This window comes from Crocodylus porosus, unplaced genomic scaffold, assembly GCF_001723895.1.
Source record: "Crocodylus porosus isolate Cpor-Errol unplaced genomic scaffold, CroPor_comp1, whole genome shotgun sequence".
NCBI lineage: Eukaryota > Metazoa > Chordata > Crocodylia > Crocodylidae > Crocodylus > Crocodylus porosus.
Window position 1 is genome coordinate 2,175,307 of NW_017728905.1, and position 27,801 is coordinate 2,203,107.

General features: G+C 56.0%; 1 protein-coding gene across 2 annotated transcripts in view; it reads right to left on the reverse strand.

Annotated features, from left to right (window-relative positions):
- LINGO3 (leucine rich repeat and Ig domain containing 3) overlaps positions 1-27,801 on the reverse strand; it is an 89,109-nt gene that overhangs the window by 13,920 nt on the left and 47,388 nt on the right. The window contains exon 3 of one of the 2 annotated variants that reach the window (XR_002105045.1): positions 801-4,309. Coding sequence is in view for 1 of the 2 variants with exons in the window: in XM_019557065.1 (XP_019412610.1) it covers positions 2,458-4,275 (1,818 nt within the window). In the remaining variant the exon portion in view is untranslated. Of the gene's footprint in view, positions 1-191; positions 4,310-27,801 lie in introns of those variants that run through there. The other variant, XM_019557065.1, reaches the window with a different exon arrangement.

The following is a 27,801-nucleotide window of genomic DNA, read 5'->3' on the forward strand; positions in this document are numbered from 1 at the left end:
TCAATGTTTTCACTTCAGCTCCACCAGACAGCTGCTTAATTTGTTAACAGAAAATGTTGTGGCACAAATGTATCATCAACAAGAGCTATTATTAGTTGCTGGGGATGTACAAGTGCGTGCGCGCATGCACGCACACACACATGCATGCACAGGCACACATGAGCAAGCATATGCACACACATGCATAAGTGCACATGCACGCATGGTCTCGCACACACGCACGCACGCACGCACGCACGCGCGCGCGCACACACACACACGTACCAGACCTCTGTTCCCTCGGTGACAGCGGGCAGCAGGGCTGATGGAGATGGCCAAAGCGGGGTGAACTTGCTGTGCTGGAGGGCTCTCTTCTTGTTCCTCTGTGGGGGCCTTGGGCGAGAGGAGGGCGGGAGCCTTTGCTTTGACATTTGGTGAAGTATCTGTTTATTTTCCAACCTTATTACTGCCCCAGAGGCACAAGACCATCTGGCCCTGTTTTTCCACTGTCTAGAGGGTCTCCACGGGCCCTGCAGACCTTGAAAAACAAGCACGGTGCTGGCTGGGCGAAGCAGAGACTGCCTTCATGCAAAGGAATCGGAGATGCCGAGTCAGGGGGAAGGGACCCCTTTCTTGAGGGGTCGGGCTCTCTGTCCTGCCCAGGGTCATCCTTGCTTTTGCGACCTGCACCACTCTTTTGGTTCACAAGGGTTCCCTCTACGCTGGCCCAGCTCTCCGGACTGCCCCCCAACTCTGCACGCACGTTAGTGCAAGTGTAAATGCTCGCCTAATTTACACACATGCTTGCCATGACAATACACGTGCAATCAGATGGCCAGTTTGATTCACTGCCGGACAGAACATTCCCCGTCATCTCGGGATGGGGGGCTGTAGGCTTGGCTCCACCCCGCATCTCTCCCTGCTTCGCTGCAAGGAGCAGGAATGGGGATCCCATAACTCTTCCCTCGCCGGTAGGGCAAACTTCAGCCGCTGATGGGGAGAAGAGCTGCAGCTCCACCCTGCTCCGTTGCTCCCTTCCAGGCCCAGCCTAGTGGGCTCTGCTCTCCTGGAGCAGAGCAGCGCTTGGCTATAGGCAGCGTGAGTTTTACTGAACCAGCTCCAGCCTCTCGCTTCACATCACGAGATCCAACTCGGGCCAGGCAGGGTCCGCTCTGCTTAGCACGAGGCTTTGAGCTGCCGTTGCTGAGAAAGCCCTTCTGGGGAAGGAGGGGGAATGATGAGAGTGGGGAGAGCAGAGAGGCCAGCGGCCATGAGACCCTCTCAATACCCAGCGGTTGTTGGAAGCAGGGATTTCCTTCACCCCCCTGAGACACAGGTTTGATCCAACCCTCCTTAATCTGCCTCCGCTGTGCCGGTACCTGTCAGGGGCCCAGCAGCTGGTGGCCCCTGCAAGGGCATGGGTGAGCTGGATGTAGCTTGGGGGACGGACTGCCAGGCCCCTCTTGACAATACACGAGCGCTGGGTCAGCACATGGTGGGGGCTTGGAGACCTGGCCTGTCCCTCTCCCCCAGCTACATCTCTTCCTACTGACTCTAGACCCCGTGGCTGTTGCCTCATTTCTTTTCGCTTCTGGCACCTGAACCCTCTCATGTAATGCAGGACAGAGCCACGTCATGGCGCTGACATTTGCACAGAACCGTGCGCCTGGGAGGAACTGCAGAGTCGGGCTATTATTGCTTGTATTCACAGATGCCCCTTTTTAAAAATGCTAGAAAGAACTCTTCCAAGGCACAGCAACTCCCCGGTGCGGCCCCGCGCCTGCTCTAGCTTCCCAGGCCAGTGCGTGGGCTGGCATGGCAGCAGCCCTCTCCCCGCTGTGCCCATGTCCATGGTTGCACAGGAAGACTTCAGTTGGAAATTCGTTAAAAAAAACATTTAAAAATGAGCCATAAAACAACAACCGAGAAAGGGTCCAAGATTGTCTCTTAAAAAAAAGGGAAGCAGGTTCTCCAGGCCCCAATGCTGCTCGCCTTGCCGTCGGAGAAATGCATAGTTGATACAAAAAAATGTCAGCTACATCAGGAGGCCTCCACAGCCGTGGGGCTGGGGGGGGGGCACCTCCTCAAGCCCCTTCTGCCCTCTCCGGCGAGGAGGTGTGGGGGTCCATGAGCTCACGGAGAATGGGGTGCGCTCAGAAAAGGAGCTAAGTTGCAGGAGCAGGCACCTGGACCTCCGGCGGTGCTCAGTCCAGGTTTGTGGCAAGGCCGGGGAAGTGAATCACTTCTTCCCATTTGCTTCTGAGCCCTTGTGTGGACCTGAGCCAGTGTCCCAGCAGAAGCGGGTCCCTCTGCGAGTCCTGCTGCCTCGGTCCTCGGGAGAAGGACCCGCCTGAGGAAATGAAGCCGTCGCTGGAAAACAAAGGATGCTCCGATGCCTCCCTCCCCCCTCCCCATCCTGGGCTGGCCACGTTGGTGGCTGGCAGCGGTGGACAAGCAATTACCCTCTCCCAGAGGCACTCAGATCATCTTCATGTTGAACTTCCTGGCTCCTCCCTGCCCGGTGGTGGTGGTGGGACCATCCACTTTGCGGAAGGAGTACTCCACGGAGAAGTTGTTCTTGTGTTGCCCCCGACCCCGGCTCCAGACAAAGAGGAGCAGGAAGCAGAAGAGCACCACGCCCAGGAAGGTGATGCAGCCCATGGCAGTGGACACCAAGATGGTTTTGAGGTCCAGTGTAAACTTTAAGAAGACCTGCGTGTCGTTGTGGAAGGTGTCGTTGAACTCGCTGAGGTACAAAGTCCGGTTTGCATACAAAGAGCTGTCAGCTGGGTGCCCCTTCACCGTCAGGGTGGCGAAGTAGGTGTCGTTGCCCCCCGCATTGCTAGCGATGCATATGTACGTGCCGCTGTCTTGGACTTGGGCAAATCGGATTTCTAGTGTGCCCCCAGGGAGGACTGTTGCTCGCCCTGTGCTTTTGGTCGTGATCATCCTGTGCTGAGGCGAGACCCAGACAATGGAGGGGACGGGCTCGCCGTCGGCTCGGCAGAGGAAGGAGACGGGCTGCCCCTCGCGGGCCGTTATGTGCTGCAGCTTTCGGTCCCTTATTTTGGGCTTTTGGCAGGTGAAGTACTCAAACAGTATGGAGTCTGGGAAGTCACGCAGGGCATTGCCCTGGATCTCTGGCGGCGAGGAGCACATGGGCTGCTGCCCATCGAAGTTGAGTGTCTTTCGGCGCTGTAGTATCCAGAGGAGGCGGCAATCGCAGGCCAATGGGTTCCTGTCCACACGCAGGGTCTCCAGGGTGTTCACAGAGTGGAAGGTGCTCTCCTCCAGGGTTGTGAGGAAATTGTTGGAGAGGTTGAGGAGGCGGATTTGCCTCAAGCCAGAGAACGCTTGAGGCTCCACCAAGACCAAGAGAGCGCCCACGATGTGAAGCTCTTGAAGCCTAATGAGGTCCTTGAAGGAGCCCTTCAGCACCGTGTTGATGGGGTTGTACGACAAGTTCAGGTACCTGAGGTACACAAGGTTCCTCAACGCAGCTGTGGGCACGGCCGTGATGTTGGTGTACGTGATGGACAGAGATGTGAGATTCAGTCCTTGGAAGCTGGTGGGTGAGATGTCCTCCAGCAGTGGCCAGTTGTCAATCTCCAGCCGCAAAAGATTGTAGAGCTTCTTGAAGTTCTGGTCCTCCAGCGAAGCAATGCTGAGGTGTCGGAGCCGAAGGACCTCCAGGTTTTGGAGGTAGGAAAGGGATTCTGCAGAGATGGCTGTCAGGTTGCATTTCTCTATGGTCAGCTGCTCCAGTCCCAGTAGGCCAGAGAAAGCCCTTTGGGAGATGTACACCAAGTCATTGTCTCCCACCTCCAGGTTCTTCAGGTTCCTCAGGTCTTGGAACATGTAGTCCAGCAGGATGACGATTTTGTTTTCACTGATATCCAAGAGGGTGAGGTTGGCCAGCTTGGTGAAGACCCCAGGCGGGATCAGCTTGAGCTGGTTGCCTCGCAGCCGCAAGGTCTGTAGGTTGAAGAGGTTGCTGAAGGCTCCTGGCTCCACATTGGTGATGATGTTCTCGCTGAAATCGAGCTCCTCCAGCAAAGGGTAAGGGGACAGGTCCCCGGGGTTCAGGCAGCGGATCCGGTTCTTGTTGAGCTCCAGGATCTTAGTCTCGGTGGGGATCCCTTCAGGGATGGAGGTGAGACGCTTGCGATGACACACCACGGACTTGATCTGAGGGGCACACTCACAGCGTGCTGGGCAGGCGGCCACCCGGGCTGTGTTTAGGAGAATCAAATGGAGGCCCAGGACTGGAAGCCAACATGTCATTGTGTAGAGCATGATCTTACGGTCCCGCTACCATTCTCCCATGCACCTGCAAGAGCAAGACAGGAGCAATGTTAGTTGGCCAAACCCATGTGATACTAGCAAGTTTCTACAAAGCTGCAAGCCCAGATGATGGAAAGCTGGTCCCGCCATCACGTTTTCACACTGCTCTGCTCAGCCCAACAACTTTGCTGCAGGCTATCTCATGCTTCATTATTAGCCTAGTGAGGGGTACATAGGAAATAAGAATTCGTAGCCCTCTCCAACTCCAGAGCCGTGTACAAGCTAAGTTTTACAATCCTCATATGAGATACCAGCACCACTTTAAAGATAGAGATACTGAGGCACAACCAGGGGAGAGCTGTCCCACAGCAAAGGCTAAATCAGAGCTCCAGACTGCCTGACTCAAACCTAGGTTTCAGACCATGCTAGCACTTCAGAGGCCTCTTACACTCAGGGATGCTGGAGTGCAAGTTAGAATAACTCTAGTGATTTAATAGAACTAAGCTAGTTTCACACTGAAGGCAGAGTTGAGCCCTTAACAAGGACGGGCAATTATTTTGGGCGGAGGGCCGCTTACTGAGTTTTGGCCAGCCATCGAGGGCTGCATTTTTCTCTCCGGTGCAGGAAAGCAGGAACAGCCCCACGGTCCCAGGCCAGAAGCCTCTGCTAGGCAGGAGCTTCTGGTTTGGGGGGAGGGTGGGGCTGGGCAGGCCTTGCTGCTGGGTCCTGCTGCTGGCTTCTCCTGGGTCCTACTGCCCCTGGCTCCTGTCATCTTTGACAGGCAGCCAGGAGTAACTAAATATTCATTTTCTAAATTTTTGAGGGGCTGGATAGAAAGGCCTGGTGGGCCAAATCTGGCCCCTGGGCCAAATAGTGCCCATCCCTGCCTTAGCAAAACACTAGCTATGCATGATCTTTCTCAGGGTACATTAGCTTTCAAGTCCCTGTTCCTGGGACATCCATTTGAACATCAAGGTGCTGTATCTACAGGCGGGATGTTCAGCCAGTTTAGTTACAGCACCTCTGCTTGGCATGACTGTAGTGCAGACTGGCCTTTGGTGAGCCTGGTGCAGTTGATTTGTGCAGACCAGGCTTAAGTGTGTTGTGACAGATGCATGCACAGGGAGAGAACATGTGTGGGACTGGTGTACTAGGGCTGTGGCTGTACTGCAAAAGGAAGGGGTGACTGCCGCATGGATCTCCAGCAGGCTGGTACTCTGGTTGCTAGCCTACATCATTACATCAGCATTGCTCCTAATCTGGGTTGGGCAGATTGAGACCAAGGTGGGTATGCCTGCCTGTATCACAGGGACATCTCATGTAGCCCCAGCCACTATATTCTCTCATCCCCTCATGGCCCTATGTGACCCCTTTTTGCCATGGCCCAGTCCCATGGGGTTTTTCTGGGGCCGGTGTAATATTGTGCAGGATGCCTGTCGCTGCATTTGTGCTGTCTCCATCCAGGGCACAGGCTGTTTGTACAGGGCAGATCAGAGAGATCCTAAAAAGTCTGCTGCAGCTTGCACAATGCTTCCTTTGTAGATCAGGATTACTAACACTCTCCTCACTGTGGCTGAAAACACACAGGCCTTGACCAGGTGTGTCCTCCAGCTGATGAAACACTTTCCTTGTTCTGGAGGGATTAGTATCCTTCCATCACCGCAGCTTTTCTCTGGGAACCCCCAGTGCCACACATGCTTCTCTTCCCTTTCTTCCGGCCCATGCCGCTTTGCTCTCTGACCTTTTCTGGGCAGCCTGCAATGTTCCATCTTTGTTATGACCTTGAGCACCTGGGGAGGTACAGGGGGCACTGGTGGGGCACCAGTGATTCGGCTGTAGGGAACTGATGTGTAACATCATCAAACTACTGAGAAAAATGAGTTTGTCTGGTGGTGAGATGCTCGTGAATGAAGTTGCACAAGGAATTTGGTGCCAACGAGTGTTATTTCACACCGATGGAGAAATCACTGTTCTTATTTTTAGTAGCAGTAATAGGATTGTGGTAACATTTAGCAGCCCCCGTCCCAAAAAATGATCCCATTGTTAGGTGCTGTACAAACATAGAAGTAAAGACAGTCCTTTCTCTCAGGAGCTTGTGATTCAATGCTTGACCATCTAAGTATTATTTGTTTCAGCACTGCTGGGAGCCCAAGGCTGTGGATGTCAGAATAAATAGATAAATGGAAACCAAAGCAAGGCAGCCAAAACAGGGCTCAAGTCAGTTCTCCGCCCATAGCAAATACCTTCAGGAGTGCCCAGCTGTCCAGGGCCTGAGGGGCTGTGCAAAAGCCTCCCAGTTCCCCGGATCAGAGATAACCTTAATTCAAACCTTGTCCACTACCTTCTCTGGGGATGCCTGATGGCTCCCGTCACAGTATTCTGCCAGGATCCATCTTATGAGCCTGCCTGCCTTGCTTATTCCTCCTATCTCTTCCAGTCATTTCCTATTACCAGACCCTCCTTCTGCAACTGGCTATTGCTGCTCCTTGCTAGCTCATGGCACCACAATGTTTGTATCCGCTGGAGCTGCATGGCTGTTGCCTGCCCCATTGCTGCTTGGGTGGTGGGTAGCTCCTGCGGTTGATGTTCTTGAACAGCAGTATATACCTGGCTGGGGGTCAGCAGCTGTGCTGACTTCTGCCCACTCTGCTAGCCACCACTGTGGGGGATGCAGGTCATCACAGACTCAGAAGAATTGGGCTGGCAGGGCCCTCAGGAGGCCACCCCGGTCCAGCCCTCTGCTTGAGGCAGGATCAGCCCTGTCTAAACTGTCTAGTTTCATAGTTTCTAGGGTCGGAAGGGACCTGAGCAGATAATCTAGTCTGACCCCCTGCCATGGCAGGAAAGAGTACTGGGGTCAAACGACCCCGGCAAGATGTTCATCTAACCTCCAAGTGTTTGCCTAATCTGCTCTTAAACCCTCCAGTGATGAAGAGTCTGTAACTGCTCTGGGTAGACGCTGATTACTTGCAAGTGGCCTGTGGGATCTGCAGATTGGAGACACTAGAGAAATGTGAGCTGGTATCAGGGAGCCTTCAGGATGTGACTTTGCTACAGTAAAATGTAATCAAGGTGTCTTGGGTCCTCCTGATTTGTCAGACTGTAGGTGTCTGACAGGTAACTATCAATCCCTCAGCCAGGCATCACATCATGACCCCCCACATCATGACCTGCTGCACCTGTAGGGTGTCCTCCAATGGCAGTGGCACTCGGCACGGATTCTGCTGCAGGGTGGTAGGCATCCCCTCGTTCTCACAGGTGCTGTTACTCTTGGGTAATGAAGGTCGGTGAAGAAGCAAACCTGGCAGGTTTCCACGCCCCTGGTGGTGGCATTGATATGAGACACCCTCCAGCCCAGAATACTCACTGCCTTCAGCAGCATTCACTTGTAATGGCAAAATCTGCCTTGCAACCTTACATCTAAGCACTTTGAGAACTTTATGGATATGAACCATTAAACCTCACACCTGCTCCACCCCTCCTGGGGGATGGGGTTCTCTACATACCCATCCTGCAGGAGGGGAAAAATGAGGTGCAGTGAAGGAAGGTATTCATTTGCCAGGATTGCACGGTGTCACAGCTGAGAGCATGCAGTGCCCAACTGGCCTGACATCCAAGCTCACCTCCTCCATGCCCCTGTATCACAGTTGGTCTCAGCTGGTGATGGACAAATCAGGGACATGAGCTCTGAAATGCCTGACAAGCAACAGCAGACAGCAGAGGAGGGAGCTTGAAGTGGCCTGGCGCTCCTCTACAATCCTCCTACCCACTCAGCAGTGCTGGTGACAACAACAGCTGAGGATGGGCCATGTTCAGCTCGGGAGCTTTTGAAAATATGAAGCCGGTGCCATTACTTATCCGCAACTCTAGGCTTCCAAATCCCTTTAAAAAAACCCTGGACTTTGGCTTCTGAAACACTCTGGTGCCTTGATGATCTTCCCCCTTATTAAAACCATCTCTGTCACTGCCACTGGCCAGCGCAGCAGAGGGGCCATGGTGGGCATGAGCTTTAGGGGCCTGACTCCCCAACCACCTGGGAGGTAGCTACTCTAAAGTACTGGGGAGTCGCATAAACATTGCTTTCCCTCACCTAGATGCAGAAGGAAGGTGAGTCTCTGGGGAGATCAGTCCAATGCCCTTGGAGAAGCTCCATCCAACCCCATCTGGTTATTCAGAAGCTTTATAGTTAAACCTCTTTGCTTCTCTTCATTGCCTGGGATCAGGACAGTCAAAGAAGGGGCGAAGAAACACTGGGTATGTGCGTGCTTGCAGGTTCGCCTGCAGAGGGGGGCAATCAGAAAAGGGCCCTGCTTGGCCAGTGGTGCAACAGGTGGGTCTCCATCACTACCAGTGGGGCAATGTGGGGCAGCAGGCACTGGGGACAGTAAGGGGAGCTGATGCCTGCCGGGGTCACCAAGCCACAGTGCCTCCTGGCTGCTCATGGCCTGAGCTCAAGGCGCCTTCACTTGGTCGTATGCTGTAAGACATCTCTATAGGCCTTCAGCGAACTTATGGGGATGCAGGCCACGCTGGTCTTCTGGAGCTGTCGAGTGGCGTGGGCGGGAGAGGAAAGGAAGCTAGGTGGAGAGAGAAAGGCCCCAGGAGCTGCCCCCCTGCTGCAGACAAACAGGAGGCGGAAGCAGGCAGCTGCGGTGGCGGTAGCACGAGCTGAGTGCACCATCCTGCCTGGGGTCAGAAACCCACTGGAGCTGAGGAAATTGGGCCTAATATGCACTCAGGGAGCCTGACTCGCTGAGCCACGAGCTGGCAAAAGGCTCCTCCACTGCCTTGCAGATGCTGCTGGCCACACTCCCTGGAGGCCCGCAGGCACGTGTGTGTGCTTGCCCATCCGTGCACAGGTATGAACATGCCCATGTGTGAGTATGCACATGGTTCATGTTCAAACATGCCCTCTGGCACATGCGTGTCCATAACATCTTTGGGGATGCAAGTGTGTCAGGCCAGAGACCGACCCCTTCTGTAGACACAGCCGAGAAATGCTTCTTGCTCCAGGAGAATGAGGGATGCCACGTGCAAAGGCTCAGCTCCTTTGGGGCAGAACAGGTCCCTTTCAGCACTGGGAACCAGGGAGAAGAGGCAGCACCAAAGCACAAGCCAAGAACCTGCCTCTAAGTCAGGGAAGGTATAAAACACCAGGCCCCTGCCTGCCCTGGAAGATGACGCCGTGCATGGTGCCAACCATGCAAGTGCAAAGAGCCAGGCCAGGGGCCCAATGTGTGCTGTGCTTGGATCTGAGCTTTCTGGGTGGGAGTCGGGATGGGTGCTCTGTTGGAGACTTTTCTCCCAACAGGTAGGAGCTGTTTCCAGAGGGAAAGGGGCTAACTGGTGTTGCACCCACATAGACCGCCCCTGGGGGATGCTGGCCCTGGCGGGGGTGGTGCGATGGGACTTGCACTTGGCGGGGCTCCCTCTGCCTGGCAGGCAGGCTTTGGGGTAGGGAGTGGTGGGATTTGAATGATCTGGGGAGGGGTGGGGTTGATCTAAACATCCAGGATCGCATGTCCACCCTGGAGGGCTCTCCAGCTCCTTGTCGCTGAAATTACCGGGAAGTGGCAAGAGGCAGGTTTGGACAGCAGGAGCGTTACACCCTGCTAGGTGGCACTTCCGGCACCCCAGAGCCCAGGCAAACCCCCAGGGAGGGAGAGAAGTAAGAAGAGAGGGCTTTAGGCTCCAGTTAAACCTTACTGCCTCCTGCCTGGAGCTGCCTGGTGTCTCTAAGGAGGTGTTTAACACTGTGGTATCTCCCCAACGGGGCAAGAAAATTTAGCAGCAGGCTTGCAGAAGAAGCAGTGCCTGCCTGCCACCTTGCACAGCAGCCAGTGGGCGATGACTGCTGGGGAGGTGTCCGAGAGAGCCAGGCCTAGACCACTCAGCAAGGGCACGTGGGGCTGTGAAGTGATCATGAGACCAGGCTGAACTAATGCACTGGAAGGCAATAAGCTAATACAAGAGGCTCAGCTGCCTCTGGCTCTGAAGGACACGCTTCCTTGAGGGCAACTCCCCAACCCAGCCACAAATGATCTCGGGTCAGTGACTGCCAATCCGTGCCAGCAGGCGTGTGCTCCCACCCCGGATCCTGCTGGCAATGACAGTTAGGACGCGAGGAGATTATGGCTGCAATAATCTCTCCAAGAGGAATATTATCTGCCAGGACTGTTGCCTCCCTGCAGGCAGGGCGAGCAGGGGTCTGTCTACCCCAGTGCTCAACTGCTCTGGGGCTCGGTGCGGGGGACCCTGCCCTTCCTCCCATTTGCTCTTTACCCTCCTATTCGTCTGGCCCATGCGCAAGTTGGACTAGGGGCCACCCGCTCTGGCCCCAGCGTTGGCGCACATGGAGCCGACGACACCAGTGAGCGACAGAGCTGGTGTTGGCCCCCTTCCTCTCCTGTCTCTTGGCCCTTTCACACCCACTGCTGCCGCAGGATTCGCGCTCTCATCTGTTCCTCCACACCTGGACCGGCTGGGCAAAGGGTCAAGCGCGGGGCTGCTACTGAAGACAACCGGAGCCGTCGGCGAGCTTGGACGGCGCCTGTCCTCTGCCGAGGGGAGCAGTGTCTCTGCGCCCCAGCGCGAGCGGTGCTGAGGACACGGCAGACAGCGCTCCTCCTGCCGGGGCTGAGCGCACCTAGCGGCAGGGGGCAGTTTCTGGGGCTGGGATATGGGCTGGCGTTTAGGGGGAGCTGGCTTGAGGGCCTGGTGCAGGTGCAGGCGCTTGGGTTTCGGCAGGGCTGGGCTAAATCCCGGGGCTCCAGTTCTGATCTTGCTCCTGATCCCAGGCTCCTAGTTCCTTCCCTCGTGGAGTTTCTCTCCTCATCCTTGAACTGCCTTTGGGGGGAGAAATTTTTCTCTCCTCCCTGCATCTTCCCTGGTCCTCCCCCTGCCCTGGGGAGCCCTGCAGACACCCCCAGGTCTCCAGCCCATCACATCTGTTCCCCTCTCTGCTGTGACAAGGATTTTAACAAGAAGAGAAAATGGCAGGAGACAAATCCGTAGATAGCAGAATCACCGGCCGGTAACAAGAGCCGAAAATGCCACCCAAGGAATTCGCTGACCACGTGGAGGCCGTAACAAGGATGGGAAATGGCAGAAACATCTGTTCTTTCTTGTTACCCTTCAGAGGCGCTGATGGGACCGGTGAATGATTTAACATGAACGCAGGTCAAGGAACTAGCTCCGGACTGACTTTACCCAACATGCCAGAGCTGGCTGAGGTGTGCGCTGCGGGCAAAGTTTCCAGAGGACAATGCCTGTCTGCGAGGAGACTGAAGAGAAAAAGGAGTGACTTCCACGCTCTGCTGCTTCCCTGCCCGCACAGCTACTCCGCGCCTGGTCCTCCCACCACCTAGGCACACGGGGCTCACAACGGTCAGTCCCCCGCAGTGCAGGCAGCCACGTAACGGATGCCTTGTCCGCCCGGTCCATCAGCGCGCGCACTCCAGTCCCTCCTACACATCACAGCCCCCAAACCCCCAGGACAAACAGCATCTTGGGACAAAACCTCCAGTGCAGAGGCACTGTGTGATACCCTCGGCCCGGAGCAGGAGAACGCCCTGCTGTCCTGCCGCGGAGCCCAGCCAAACTTCCCAGAGTTCAGGGGGTTTGGACCAGGAGGGAGAGGAGTGGGGCTGGTTTGGGAACCTCTGCTTCCTGGCAAAGCTGGTTTCTCATCTGTACGTAGCTCAAGACTTAGAAACAGGGATCTCCAGCTCTCCAAAGCATGCTGTTTTCTGCAGCTCCAGTCGCTGTGCCATGGTGAGTCAGAAGGGTTTACGTCTCCAATGCCAAACTGCCCGGGGGGGAAGTGACTATATTTTTCCTGCTCAGCTTCTTCATACACAGGGTCTCTTTTTCATGTAACTCCCCCTCCCATGAGTGCAGTCTAGGGATTAGCGCATGGCACTGTGAGAGAGGTGATGGGTCAGGACTCCTGGGCTCCATTCCCAGCCTTGGCACTGGCTAGGTAAGTCCTTTCCGCTCTTTGTGCCTCACTCCACCTGCTCAAACTAATCCTGTCACTCCCAAATGGTGTGGGCCAGTGGCCCACAATCTGCTCTCAACATCAAACTCTTAATGGTGCCCTCTGGATCAGCTCTGGTGCTAAAGACCATTTTCATGGCTCCGAGGAGCACCCACGGTCCACAGACCACAGCATAGGGGCCGCTGCTATATTCATCTGGGGGGAGCGTAACTCCTGCTCTCTGCTGACGTGAACCGGAGCAGCTCCAGCGTGCGTTGCGCTCTGTCCGCACTGACCTCCACTTGTGCAGAGTATCCAGGTTGTAGCCGTATTGGTCTAGAGGCAAAAGCAATCAGGACTCGTGGTAGAGGTGGTATCTTTGATTAGACCAACTAGTTTTTTGCAAAAATCTAGTTGGTCTAATGAAAGATATCACCTCTGCCATGAGTCCTGATTGCTTTTACCGTGTGCAGACATGCTCACGCTGCGGCAGGGCCTTCGACACCCACCTGGGTCCAGAAGGGCTTGTCCAGCCTGCACTGGAGCCTGCCTGCCACCACACCACCAGTGCTCCCAGCACCCAGGGTTGAAGCAAGCTCACGAGCATCTCAGGACGCCTGCCTGAGCTGCAATCACACCTCTGGCTTGGGGCAGAGCCAACCCCCTGGTGCGTCACCAGACGGTCTCCTCTGGCTCGCATGGCAGGGTCTCAGTTACTGGAGCAGAAGGATCTGAGGTCTTCCCTCCTGCCCCCGGGAAGCCTGCGGCGTCCAGGCTGTGCAGCACAGAGGCAGTGGGGAGGTCTCTGTGGCCACAGCCATCTCCAGCCATCACTTCCCTCTCACGGAGACTGGCAAGGTTAGTGTATTGTTGCCACTGGGATGCTGAGTGGGACCCTGCCCTTCCTCCCATTTGCTCTTTACCCTCCTATTCACCTGGCCCGTGCTCAAGTTGGACTAGGGGCCACACGCTGGCTGTTCAGCACCCTCTGCAGATGACTGACTCTGCAGGGACCCCCCCAGATATGGCCAGACAGGTCCTGAGCTCAGGTGGGCTCCCCGAAAGGCAGCTCCCCTAGAGAGATGAGCCCTGCCTGGGACTCCGGGCCTCTCTGTGCAGCGCAGAGGTCCATGAACAGAGCAGCAGCCTGCACAGGCTTGGGAAAGTAGCATCCGTTTGTCTCATCCATGGCCCCTTCAAACCCCACTTCTGCCAGTGGTGGGCAGTGGAAGGGGATGTTCCCCCAACAACCCCCCGCTGCCATATACCTCCTTATCTGCTGCCTCCAGCAAAGCGATCTCCATCCGTGGCCTTCTCATCCATGCAGTATTTATCTGCCTTGCTCTTTCTTGGTCATGCCTCTCTTTGGGTGCCTATCAGTCCCTATCAGGCACCAGCATCTCTGTCCCTATCTGCTGTCTATCTGCAATATTTAGCTGAGCATCTTTCCCTCCGCTGTTCTCTCTCTCTGCCAGATTAGTTTCTCAGCAGACTGTCTATTGTACATCTCTATCTGCTCAGCCTCGTAACAAATCCCTGGGCACATGGGACTTCATGGGGGCACTTTGCGATGGCAATGGGGAAAGGACTTCAGAGCCTTCTGCCCTGCAGGGGCTAAAGGAGAATCTCCTGTTAGCACAACGGGGCTCATGACACACACAGGCGCATAAACGCTAGGTAGTCCTCTACAACCTATGAGCTCTTTACAGCAGCTTGCTTGTTATTGGAGCAGTTTTCAGGGGACAATAGTCATTCGTTAGAGACAAGCTGGGAAGTGGTGATGAGGCATGGCGTCTTTCAGCTCTAGGCTTTCTAGTTCCCGCACAGACAACACGGAAAGGAAACGACTTCAAAATCTCCTAATTGTTCATAAAACTAAAAGGAAATCCTATCAGCCAGCTCTGTGGGTGTTGTGCCTTTGGTGAGATGAGTCTGAGGGTCCTCGGTCTAGTTCTCAGAGGCCAGATAGCAACAGAGAGACCAAGGGTTGAATGGGTCATGGGGACATATCTGAATGTCCTTCTCCTTCTCGGGAGGGAACAAGGCACACATGTCCTCCTGCTGCCCTAAGCGTGCTTGTTTGGAGGATAAAGGACCTGTTCTCTGCTTTCAGGGCTGTCCAGCTCCCACGTGGACAGTGGAGGGCCAACTGCACTTGCTCCGGTCTTGGGACTGGTGTGCATTTCAGAGCTAGCTTTAGGTTGGTTTATCTTGACTCCTTGGACACCCTTTGGAAAGCTCTTGCCGTGGGTTCCTCTCTGGCCCTCCGTGTCTACAACTTCACTGTCTCTTCCCCCCCACACCCGCCCCCCCATGCCCTGACCCCGTCACTGGGCTTGTCCCCCCTACGTGTTATTGTGTCACGACCAGCCCTACTGCTGAGCGTGACGCGGAGGCCAACGCATGCCAGGACAAACCCAGGCCGTCAAGGTGTCTGCACACTCAGGCACCTACTCTGGTGTGCGGATCCGCTGACACACTGCCAAGACCATGAGCTTGCCCTGGATACCCCTCTAGCCCCTAAAGCACACTGCCTTCGAGCTGTGCTGGGATTTCCAGGTGTCTCAGAAGACCGCTGAACAAAGCCAGGCATTAAACCTTCTAGGAGCTGACAGGCCAACAGCTTCAGGCCCTGGCCAAAGAGACCGCTGCATTGACCCCAACCATTGCAAAGCCACGGCCATGCCATCCTGTGGCTGTACTCTAAGGGAAGGGGAAAGCGGCTTAGCTCACTGGCCACAAGCAGGCCCTGGCAGGGGCCATCTCCTCCACCTGCCCACTGCCACAGGTAGGACACACAGCCCACCCGGACACACGCACTGTCACGGATACACCCAATGCTCTCCGGGTACAACACGTACACTCAGTTGTCCCTCTCTTACATACACACTCACTACCTCTCAATCTCTTGCTCGCACACACCGGGAGGTTTGCTGTTACATGCACACACATTAACACTCCTCCCTCGCACACCCTTGCTCAGTCACCTTCCCTACCTACCTCTGTGCACACACATACACATGCACACACATACAGCTCCGCTTCCTTCCCCACATCTGAAGTATCAACTCGGTGTGTACAGGTGTTTGCTTGCACCCCCTCCCACCCCCCTGCTTCACTCCATCACATCCTCCCCAAATATTTCCACACCGCAGTCACAGGCACTCTCACAAACGCACAGGTCCTCACTCATGTACTCCCTCCCTCACCATCCACACACGCACGCCTAAGCACAGCGCTAACTTATACGCTCCCCACCCCTGCAGGACCCCCGGACGCCCGCTCCCAGCCCCCGCCCGTGCTCGCACGCCCCCGTCCTCGATTTCGGAGCTGCATTCAGAGCTTAAGAATATTTGCGAGTCCATTACCCCCGGGTCGGCGTTGTTGTGGCTGCTTTGTTCTCGGTTATGTGCGCTTGCCCCCCTCTCGGCGCGCTGCATCTGCCTCCGAAAAGCTTCTGAAAAGATGGAATTTACAGCCTCTTTGTGCTTGGTTAAAAGGGTAATGAAGGGAGAAAAAAAGAGCTGTTTGCCATTCGCGTTTGTTCCCAGATTGCTTCATTACTGGGAGCCGTGTGCGTGCGTGTGTGACTGCTTCTCGCCTCCAATGGAGACTCTCAGTGCTGGCAGGGACCTGTGGGAATGGCTGCTTCTCGGCCCCGTGGGGCCGATTCTGTGCCACTGTATCAGGGGCAGAGTACTGGTGCTGCGATGAGGGCTCCCTGGAGACTGTGCCCCTAGGAGATGAGGTGTCTTGTGACTCAGCCTGTGCCCCCCCACCCTGAAACCCAATTTGTAATCTATGGGGAGACAGGAAGAGGGAGGGAGCAGGTAGGGAGGCACTGCGCATCCTTCTGGGTCTAATGGGATGCCCTGCAGTGGCATACGGGTGCTCGAGGCACCTCTCCTCGGTGACCCCCTACAGCTAAAAGCTTCAGTGTCCTGGCCAAATTGCAGCCCAGGTAATTGCACCCTGGCCCCAGAGTCACCCTGCACGATGCATAATGTAAAGCAGATTTGGGCACCGTAGTCCCTCTCCATTTCCTGCCTGGAACTTCTGTACTGTTGCTGGGGAGGTCAAAAGGGGAGATGTTGCACCCCAGATGTGGCTGCATTTCAGTGACAGGTGTACACAGTGTCTGTGAAGTGCTCTGAGCTTTTAGTCCTGCAATCGGTGAACTCCTGACCCCCATATGGTGGGTATCCAAGCACATGATTAATCCAGCCCTGAATATTGCTTCGCCCTGGAGAGCTCTCTGTCTGTGCCCAGGCTGGGCTCAGCACAGAGAGTGGCACTGCCAGCTGCCCCACACTGCTTACACCCTGCATTACACCCGGACCTAGTGTAAGCCACTTACACTCGCCCTTGAGGGGCGAGCAGGGAGGCTCATTTAAGCTCTGGTTCCTCCAGTAAAACTGTCAACCCAGCCCTGAACGAGGGTGGCTTTGGTACCGAGGACAACGCTCTCCAAGGAGCTGAGACTTAGCAAAGTTATTGCAACTCTCCTGTCAATGGGCCCAGCGGGTCTGGCTCTTGGAAGGGATGTGGCGACGGCGTGTGTGGGTCACGCTGAACGTTACACTTTAATGTGTTAAATGCAGCGACAACGCGAGTGACCGCACATTCAAGCAGTGAAACGAGCTAAGTGCCTCTGTCGTAGCAATGTGACAAGCTGTTGCATGAGGAGTATCTCCAGATCACATTAAGTAACCCGTGTTCATTGCTGGACTGCTCTGTGGAGCTAATATGAGCAATATGCAGTCCTCCCCCGGCCGTGACATCAGCCAGGGGCCCCCCTCTGCTGTAACAAGGGTCCAGGTGGGAAAGCCGCGCGTGCCAGGAGGAAAGATCCTGGGTCAGGTTCCTCCGGGACCAAGTCGAAGGCCGGGTGTCTGCAGCCCCCGAGGGTCCCAGGGCTGATTGCCAGTTCCAGCCTTGGTGCTGCACTAGAGCTGGTTCAAGACGCTGGTGTGGTGCCGGGGCTGGGACTTGCAATCAGAGCTGTGCATGTTAGAGACGGTAGTAAAAATTGCTGTGCGATGGCTCAGAGCATGTCCTAACTTTGATAGGGCACAGTTTTAACACGTGCTAAGTGTCCCGTGTGACAATGCCCTGTGTGTGCATGTGCACATGTGCACCCTCGCGCATGGTACCGTGCTGCATTGGGTAGAAGCACAGCTGCTGTGTGTCAGGCCCCTGTACTTCTGGCTCCGAGGAGGCTTTGCATTTAATCTAAGTGAAGAGAGGTAGCTAGGCAGAAGTCAGGCAGAAGTGCCCATTGTGTGCAGCAAAATGATTGTGCCACGATCCTGCCACCCTCTCCAGGAAGGAGCCAGTTGCTGTCTGTGTCCCTCCAGTAGCAGAGATTTCTGGAAACATTGAAATTCAAACATTAAAGTCTTTCAAAAGTCTTGGCAGGAGTAGAGGCCAGCTGGGCCTTTCCTCTCCTTAGCTTCGCTGTGGTTTGGCTGGCCTTCCTCCTGCTTGTGGGTGGACGGCGCCAAGCTCTCCATCGACGCAGCCGGGCACCTGGTTTTGGTGGAGCTGCTTCTGCCTTGCAAAGGCCGAGAAGGGAGAATCGGGCCCTTTGGCATCACTCACGCACGCGTCTGGGGCTCGCCAAGGCACGAAGGCCTCCTGAAGGGAGAGGACCATGCAAAGGGGTGGTGGGGGGTGCATATATTGCCCTGGAACAACCACTCAGGGGTGGGACGGCAGGTCTCCCTCTCTTAACCATTTAGTTTTTGACTTATCTGTGATGGCCACCAGTAAGGAGGGAGGAGGGGGGCAACTGTGTTGGCGTCGGTACAGACCAAAGACCCACCAATTCGTCTCGCACAATACAACAAGCATTTGTAGCTATTTCTGCTCCGGGCAGGATTCCACCCAGCTGCCCGACACGGAGGCGAAAGGCTCTTCCTCAATCCCTTGAGCCACCCAGTCCCTAAAACACTCCCCCGGGGCCCTTTTAGGTTAGATCTGCAATGGAGAGAGGAACCGTTTTCCCCCGTCTGGGACAAAACGTTCCACGGCTCATGTTACTCAGGGGCTAAATGGGGCAGGAGACCGAGCGCTGCTGGGATGCTGCCACCCTGGGACGGGGACTCGGAGTCCCCGGGGGGCGTCATTAAGTCCCTGTTAGCGGAGAATGCATCTCCCTTAATTAAAAACCTAAAATGGTGGAAAATTCCATTTCTCCTTCCAAACTCGCTCCCTGGCCTGCCCTCCCTCCCTGTGCTCCCTCGGCGACACTGGCTGGGCAAACTTCTCCGCAGGCCTGATGTGCGCGCTGCCTCTGCTCTCATGCGCAGGCTGGGGAGAGCTGGGCCCCACCAGCAAGGCTGGCATCTGCCGCCACATGCCCACGGGGCTCAGAGGTAGGTTCCCGTTCAGCCCAACTCTCAGCACAGGCTGTGTCCTCTTTGGAGGTGAGATGCCAGCACCGAGCCCTGGCTACAGACCTGGGGTCCCAGTGGCACGTCACAGGGCACCCAGGAACGTGCTGGGAATTGCTCTCAAGTTAAGGGCTGTTGCACCGGGCTGGTAACAAGAGGCCGTGGGGCAGGGTGCACTGGCTTTCCTGGGGATACCTGCGATGCAGGGTCCTGGGTACCGGCTCAGTGCTGCCTCCCCAGCAGCCTGGGTGAAGTGGGTGGGTGGACTGGAAGAGCAATTCTGCCCCCAAAGAGACGCTCAGCCGAAGGGAGCTCCTGAACTGAGCTCAAGCTGCGAGAGCGAGGCCCTCTGTGCATGTCTGGCACGGGGCACGGGGGAGACGCTGGCTCTGAATCTCACAGCAACTCCCTTTGCTGCCTGTTTACCAGGAATGGTGATGCTGGTGCAGACAGCACCCCTACTGCCTCAGCCCCAACCAATGCCCTGAGTCCTCGCTAGAGCAGAAGTAGGCAATTGCCGATCCTTGGCCTCAAGTGAGCATCCAACAGGCTCCCAATTGCTCATCCAAGCACGAAGCACGCAGCCCAGCCCCAGCCTGGCCTTCCCCTGACTCGCTCTCCTGCCTCCCTGCTCCCAAAGCCCAGCAGGGCCTGGACGTGGTGGTGGCAGCAAGCTCCTGACATGCCCAGAGCCGGGGAGAGCAATCCAGCCTCGGAGCACGAACCCTCCTCTCTTTGTGAACAAGGTTTTGGGTCCAGTCCAAATCAGGGGACAATCCTGCTCCTGAACCGACAATGCAGCCAAACTTCGCTCGAACTCACGGGGCGGCCCCAGGTCAGGTGCTGACCCTCACGGGACCAGACGGTCCTGAGCCTGGTCTCCGGTATCAGATAGCCACATCACAGAAATGCTTCGCAAACTGATGGAGCTACACGAGCCCCCACAAGGCCACCCCAACGGGAGCCCCAGGGCCCTTGCTGAGTCCAGGGGCGGAGGCATCTTGCTGCTCTGGGACAGGGCTCCTGGAGGGAGCACAGCACCACGCAGAAAGGGGTATTTAAAGGATGAGAGGCACTGGCATGGGCCCTTTGTGGCTGATGCTCCCTTCACCACTCAGCGAGACGCTGGCAGACCCCCAGAAGCCTGCCCCCCTCCTCTCTGCTCCTCACCTTATCTCCTGGAGCGCCAGAGGCTCCCAGGTGACACCGGCATCCCACTCCTGCTGCCCATCAGTGCCTGCACCCAGGCCCCAAGCCGCGAGGTCACGCTGCCCCTGAGCTGCTGGGGCGCGGGGCCGGGGGAGGCTAGAAGGTGCCGCTCACCCACCAAGGCATTTTGAAGCGGGAGCCTTCCTCTGCCTAATACCTGCCTGATCGCTCCCTATCCCAGGCTTTAGCAGCGCGGCAGGCAGCTGCCTCATTGGCTACCAGCACGTTAGCCTCAGCGAGTGCATTCCCTCCCCTTCCCTTCTTTTCCAAAAGGGAAAGATAAAATGCATCTGTCTGCGCGGTTTAATCTTCCCACATTTCCCGAAATCCTGGCCACAAACGCAGCGCGCCGGCAGCTGGGGAACGGAGCCAGTGCAGAGCCCCCCCCCCATCATTACGTATGCCGGTCCCATCCCACCCGCACGGATTGCGGTCCTGCCCTACTTTGTTCCAGCTAATACCCAGCAGGCTGCAGCGGCTGCTGTCAGGGCCCCGTGCTCACTCGTGCCACCAGATTAAATCAACATCCAGGAGGGGGGAGCTGTGCAAGTGGGGGGATTAGCAAAGATGCCACATGCTGGCATGTGGGGAGGGAGACCCAGGGGAGCAGCTCCTACCGCTGATGGACACCTCCTGAGCAGAGGGTGGGTGGTGCTTTGTGGACACGCTGTTGCTGTCACCTCGCTCTGTCCTGACCGTGGCACAAGCTGCCCCGAGCTCCACACTCAGCCCCCAAGTGGCACCCAACCCCCGCTGAGCCTTGGCACCTCTTTTAATCAATCGCCTGAGCTTCTCCCCCATGCTCAGAGGAGCCTCGAGCCCTTGCCCCGACGTCGCGCTGCCCATCTCGGCCAAGCACGCTCAGGGCTGCCAGCCTGCGTCAGCCACAGGTAGTGGCACACAGGAGTGACGTGGCAGCGTCATGCCCAGCTGCCCACCACGGCCCACCCCACATGACTGGAGACTCATTCACAGCTGAACCGACTGGGGTGGCCCGACCCCCCCCTCTGCCCAGTGAGCTGCCATAACCTTTCTGCTAAAACACGCCCCACCCGCGAACGCGAGGCTGGGCCCAAACCAAGCCCCTTGTCTGGGGCCGGCGGCATCCCCCTCTCCCTCCTGTCCGTTCCAGGACTCACTGCTGCCGCCGCCCCTCCGGGCTTTGCATTTCCACCCCAGCACAGCCAGAAAGGGCCAAGCCCCCTCCAGTTCGTCGGCCCATGAGACTCCTGGCTGCTCCTCTGTGAGACGCTCAGCCCCACTGAGATGCTGGATCTGAACTGAAGAAGCAGGTGCTGGGGGAGGGAGGGATGCATTTTGCAGCAGCGGGTCTGAGACAGGCCCCTGCTTCCAGGCTCCTGAAGTCAGGTGTGGACTGGCTCTTGATCTGACTCCTGACTTATGTCTAGCATGGGTGCGTCTCGACTGAGGTCTTCGCTGAGTGAATGACAATCTCCTGCACCGCTGTGCAGAGCTGCCCCGCGCAAAGCACCTGCTGCCCTGAAGAGACGTGGAGGGCAGCGTCCTGCTGTCAGAGACTCTGGCTCCAGCTTATGTCTCCACTGCCCAGCATCCCCAGGAAAAGGACGATGCTCCCTTTGCACGGGGAAGAGCAGGGATCAGGCCTACAGGGGGCAAGTTTTGCACCTGCATCCGACCCACAAAAGACTTTGCAGCTGAAGTCAAACAACAAGGCCTTCCCACTGAACGGGATCCCCAGTGGGATCAGCAAGACCTTCCCCCACGTCCCCTATGAGAGCTCTGTGGTCCATAGAGTAATCTTCCCTGGGAGGCACCAGGCATTGGCCGCTGTCACAGCAGGGCAAGGGATGCGATGGGCCTTTGGTCTGATCCTGCCTGGCAGCTCTGATGCAGCTGCGAGGTTCCCAAAATGTCATGCCTTGGGCACCTAACGTGCTGCCGGTCACGCAGCCTCTTGCTACCACACCAACTCTGCAGCGGCACTGCCACGGAGGGGATTTCAGGCTGCTCTGTTTGCAAGGGGAGCTGGCTGCAGGGTGCCAGCGCAGCTGCTTGCATCCGGCTGAGGAGGAGACTGACTTTCCCAGCGTAACCAGGCAGGAGCCACTCTCCTCTTACTTCTCTACACGCTTCAGGGAGGGAATGCTCTGGGGTATCCCGCGATGTTGGCTAATGCTCCCACAGAGTGGCAGGTCAGGTGTGGGCTTTTCACTAGCTCCATTTCCCCGTGCCTTGTCCTGCTCGTCCCTGCCCAGGGCTCTTGGCCACTTCTGTCCCATTTTCCTGCGTCTCTTCCTTTCCCGCTCCATGTGCCTGCTCCATGCCCTGGTCCCAGCCCCTCCGGCTGCACGTCTTGTCCTCTTCTGTTTCTGCTTCTCGGGCCCCTTCCTTTCCTGCACCTCTCGCTCGCTCGTCTCTGCTCCTCTCTTCTGGGCCACCGGCGAGAGTCCTCTCTGGCCCTTTCTGTTTCCATAGTGCTCAGCAAACATGTGGCTAATTATCCCCATTAAACCAAGCCCAGCCAATGGCTCGCTCCCCGTCCTGCCTGGCTGGTGCTGCTCGCAGCATGGTGGTGCCGCACAGAGCCGGGGCAGGAGGTAGACGGAAGAGCCCTGGGAAGGCATTTCAAGCCTAGGGATGGGTGGGGAGGGCGGCAAGTTGGGTGACTAGGGGAAGAGCTGTGTGTCCCCCAGTGCCACAGCCACCCTCCATGGACACGGGGGTGGACCGAGAAGCAGTTTCCTCCCCCAGCCCCCCATGCCCTGGCTTGCAAGGCTGCTCCCTCGTAGCAGGAAGGCGTCCTGTCCTCGTTGCTCAATGACAGTATTATTCCCAGAATAACTGGCTTAATGCTTCTCCCTGTTCCCATCAGAAATGATGGTGATGGAAATGCTGCCGGGGTGCTGGGGCGAGGGAGGCTCCGCGGCTGCCCAGGACACCGACTCCCAGCACCACGAAGCCCAGTGGCTGTTTCTGGTCCCTGAATGGGGACCAGCCCCAACTCCTGCTCCGAACCCCTCCGGGTGTGGGTCTGGCGGGAGTCCAGCCCCAGAGCTATGGTCTACGAAGTGGGCCCATAGCTATGGACGAGCTCGTGCTGCTAAACGAGACAGGAAGGCAGAAGAGGCCGGGGACGATGAGGGCAAGAGAATAAGAGGACGGCCAGACAGGCAGATGCATGCTAATGGTTTCAAACCCTGGCCTGTTCCAGCGGAAGCAACCCCAGCGAACAATGGGCTCCTTTGAAACCTGGGAGCGAATGTGTGCATATGAACGTAGGAGAGAGACTCCAGCCCGGCCTTGCCTTTGAACGACGGCGCACGGCGCTCCCGAGCCCGGCAAGAGCCGCACGTGAGCATCTGTTGTGGCTTCGAGCCCCGAAGGGCCAGAAATGAATGACTGAGCAGCGGGCCGATGAAAACAAATGTTTGTGGCTGCCTCTGTCCTTGAGGGGGAAAGCAGCTCTGGCAGAAAGTGTGCTGGCTTTCGCTGGACCTATAAATGAGTCGTTCCCCAGGCTGCTGAGCCTCTGAGGAGAGTCCCCTGCGTGTCGGCGCTGTCGAAATGTTTATTAGGAGGAATAAAAGGTGCCTGTTAGCAACCCCGTCCTGCAGCCCCAGGCCAGCGCTCAGGTCCCAGACAAGAAACAAAGAGTTGGGTTTTCTATAGCTCCATTCACAGGCAGTCCCCCACAGGGCTTTGCAAAGCTGTGAGCGAAAGGGCAGCAGTGCCAGCCATGTCTGCCCGCGGCGTGTCTGGGAATAATAGCTAATGTGGAGCCTGCAAGTGTCAGGCCTGTGCTACAGGGGTGCAGGCTGTAGCCGTGTTGGTCTAGGGACACAGGCAGACAAGGTTCTTTGGGTGAATCTGATATCTTTTATTAGACCAACTCAACTAGCTGGAAAACCATTTTTAAGCAAGCTTTCGGGTTCAAAAACTGTGCTAGGGACACTCCATGTCACTAGACGCTGTCAAGTGCTGTGAGTCGGACACCAGGCGTTACTGCTCCTGGCTCAGGACACTACTTCTAACGGTGGCACCCAAATCCTAAACACAGCTTTGCCATACCAGGCACTGGAGATGAGCTCCAGGCACTGCCATAATTTAAGCCACACTCTTCTGTCTCTCCCTGAGGATCTTTAAGTGGTTCCTTAGGAGGCTGGCAAGAGTTATCTGCCTATATAGATGGGGAGCAGGGGCACCAAAAAAGTTAAGGGGCGCAGGGGAGTGGTCAGGGAGCAAGTCGGGGGCCAAAGCAAAGCTACACTGCCGATGCAGGATCTGAACCCATGGCTTCCCTTGTGTTGGCAGATACATACAGCAAATGCGTGTGCATGCATGTGTACACCTTCCCCCCCACCCCCGCGTCCCATTCCCCATGCAGCATCCTTCTGCCGGAAGGCCCAGTGGCCCAGCTCGCTCACTCGTGTCATCCTATTTTGTCTAGGCTGATAAAGGGAATGCCTTTAGAGGCAGTGCTACACACAGCCATCCTTGTGAAGACAATCTGTGTGGAAGAATGCAGTCTCAGTGGGTATTTTCCATGTCTGAGCCTATTATAAAAGCCGAGTGATTCTCTTGCAATAAACGCTTTGCTCATTGCAATTTGGGAGCCGCAGGAGATTATCTTTTAAAGACTTTTTTATGTGTCTTAATTTTGCTACGTTTCCCTTTCTGTTAACGACTCAAACTGAGAAGGAAGGTATTATCATTGTTCATGCAGCTGGAGCCGACAGGGGATGGGTTAGCTGTCAGGCTTGGTGTCCAAGCGAGCGTCCTTCCATGTGGCCAGCCAGGTGGGAAGAGAGCCCCTTGGATCATCCTCCAAAGGGCGAGTTAGCCAGGTGGTGCCTGGGAAGCCTCAGTATCATACAACCCTTCTTTCTCTCTAACCCCATAATCTCCACCCAACCCACTGCCCCTGCTTTTGGTTGTGAATTGAAACCTTTCTCCAGGGAAAGGAAAGCGGCTCAGGCCAGGGTCTTCGAAGGACTGGGCAGAGGTGTGAGCTGCCAGCTGATGTGGAGTGGGACTGGTTGTACTCCAACAAGAGGGGGGCAATGTGAGGTGGCTCCACTTTGTGGTGGTGTCAGGGTTAGGGGCAAGCATGGCCTGGGGTCTGATAGAGGCAGAGAGGCTGCATAAGAAATGCAGGGACAGAGGGGAGCGTGCTAAGGGTTAGTAAGAAGGGGCTGAGGGGTTTTTTGGCTGTGCTGTTCTCCATAAATACAACTGGAATAGCTAGACAGCCCCTTGCACACACCAAGGTGCACACTCCTTCCCTGGTGTATATATCACAGACGGATGGGTTTGTGTGGGAAGAGACAGGGTTCAGTGTACATCTAGTCGATACTCAAGCTGGCCCTTTAATGGGACATGGCAATGTTAAGAAATTTGCTTCCATTCCTATTTGGCAAAGGAAATGAGTATTTTCAAAATTTCCCCCCCCCCAAATCATGTTTGAAAAATATTTCATTTACATTTTTTTCTCCAGGGCACTTTAATCGAAACAGATATGAGCCGATCTTTTGCGAAGCAGCTTTTTCCAGTACACAACTGTTTTCATGACAATTTTCCAACTAGCTCGAAGTGTACATAGACGGGCAGATGGACAGATGGTTTTTGATAGAAATGATGGACGGGCAGGCATAAATTTAGAGAGAAAAGGCTGAGATAGATAGATGGACAGATAGATAGAAATGCTCTAAGAGCTGATAAATGAACTTGGCAAAGTTTGCGCTCTGAGCTGTATCAGCTTCCCACGGCTGGGTGGCATTTTCCCAATTGCCACCCAAAATATCTCCTGGCTTTGGCTGCATGGGGCAGGGGCCAATGCAAGAACCTGCAAGGATCAGAAATTAGGGACAGGCTGAGGATGCCATGTGGTTTCTCACTCCCTGTTTGTGCTCTCTGCTGTGCTGTTAGCAGAGCTTGTGCAGCCGTCATCACACTGCTCCTCAGGATGGTCCTGCCGCTAGTAACCTCAGTGACGGAAGCCTTGTCCCTTGAGGGCATCTGCTCGTGGCCTGGCAAAAAACACTTTGATCCCTGGCTCATTCAGCCTCAAATCCCTGATCTCCATGTTCGTGCTTGCAGTAATTATTGCAACCCATTTGCACTCACTGCTCATAGGTCCAATACCAAAGGGCAGAAGCCTGGGCTGGGCTGGGCTGGAGGGGGCTTCATCAGCATCATAGGCTGGGGGGAGACAAATAGGATCCTAGGAAAGCAAGACTTGGTAGGACCTCACAAGGTTACCTAGCCAGCCCCCTGCTCAAGGCAGGCTTGAATTCCAGCCAAATGTCTGTCCAATCTTCTGTTGAAAACTTCCCAGGATGGAGACTTCACAGGTCCTCTAAGCATCCTGTTCCAGTGCTTGACCACCCTCAGAGTCAGCACCTAGCGTGCCTCAGTCCTTTCCAACAGGTACATGGCGACTCCCTGCTTTTAGTGGATTTCCTCCTGCTTTATACCACCACTAGGGCTTGTCTAGAGGAGGCTGCTAGCATGCAGTAAGCGAGCGGGTGCATCGGCAGGGCACTGGCAGCTTGGCACTAATTACCGGTGTGGACACTGCGCACAAACAAGTGCAAGGCAATTGCACTGCTCAAGCACTCTCGTGTGGAGCTCACCGAGCGTCCTCTCGGGGAGGCAGCCGGTGCAGAGCAGCTGTAAATTCACCACCCGGCTTCATAGTTTCGTAGTTGGTCGGGTCGGGAGGGACCTGAGCAGATCATCTAGTCCGGCCCCCTGCCATGGCAGGAAAGAGCACTGGGGTCAAGCGACCCCAGCAAGGTGTACAGCTTGCAAGATGCCCCTTGTGAGAGGAGCACTCATCCCGTGGAGAACAGCAGCGGCCAGCGCAGGTAGCCTGACCTTGCTCCGCTGGGGGTGCGGAGTCACCTGGCTCGTGTCACTGTGTCCCTTCCAAAGGGCAGCGGGCAAGAGGCCTTTGCTTTCTGCTGTCCTGCGGGACCTGTCCATCTCTCTGTCGTGTGCATAATGAATGAGCATGTGGTAACCGCACTCCACTTTTGGTTACCGCTCCAACCAGGTGATCTCCCTGATAAAGGAATCAACACTGGGGATGATTTTATCGGGCTACAGGAAGGATGAAGAGCAGGGGCCACAGGCCCACATGGCGCCTGGGAATCTTCTCCTGCTTCAGCAGTGCCCTGAAGGAGGAGATGCTAAGCCCAAGTGCTGACCACAAGCACCTGCCAGCAAGCGCTGGGCATTAACCCTGGTGTTTTGGTGAATTTTAGACTACGGTCTTCTGGTCTAGGCTTCCCCCAGCACTTTTAGCAGATATAGGATTGGCTTCTGCTCTCCCCCAACTCAACCCACTGCCTTCAGAAGCTGCTGTGTCCCACCCTTTGCAGTCGTGAGTAGGGTGCTGGGGATCCTAGCCCAGGATCCCAACCTAACTGCTGTTGGTGGCATGTCTGACCTCAGGCTACTCATTCTAGGCCTCGCTCTCCTCATCTGCTGACTGAGGATAATGGCGCTCGGCTGCCTTTGACAGCTCTGGATAAGACGCACAATGCAAGGACAGAGCAAATGACCTCTGTGCAGAAAGAGGCCTTCTGAGTGAGAGGTGCTACTGAAATGGCTTTAATTCTCCCAGGACCAAACCCTATGCCCCTTTCAGTATTAGAGGGGTATGGGAGGGACAGGCTCCCCATCCCTCTGCCCTTCTCACATACTCCTGGTCTCTCTTAGATGGGGTCAGATCATGACTGTAACCCAACTGCAACCCCCTCCAAGCCTGCTTGCCAGGCTGGGCATTAAGTCCCCACTGCTGTTTTCTCCTCTAACAGTCTTTGTAGAGCTACTCTACTGCCAGGGGCATCTTCCCTGAGTCCAGCTTGAGGATTCAGATTGGGGCATGCAGACGGGGTGAAGCAGCTGAATATCTCCTGAGGTTTCTCTGAGCTGCAGAGACCCCAGGCCCCTTCACTGTCATGAAGAGAG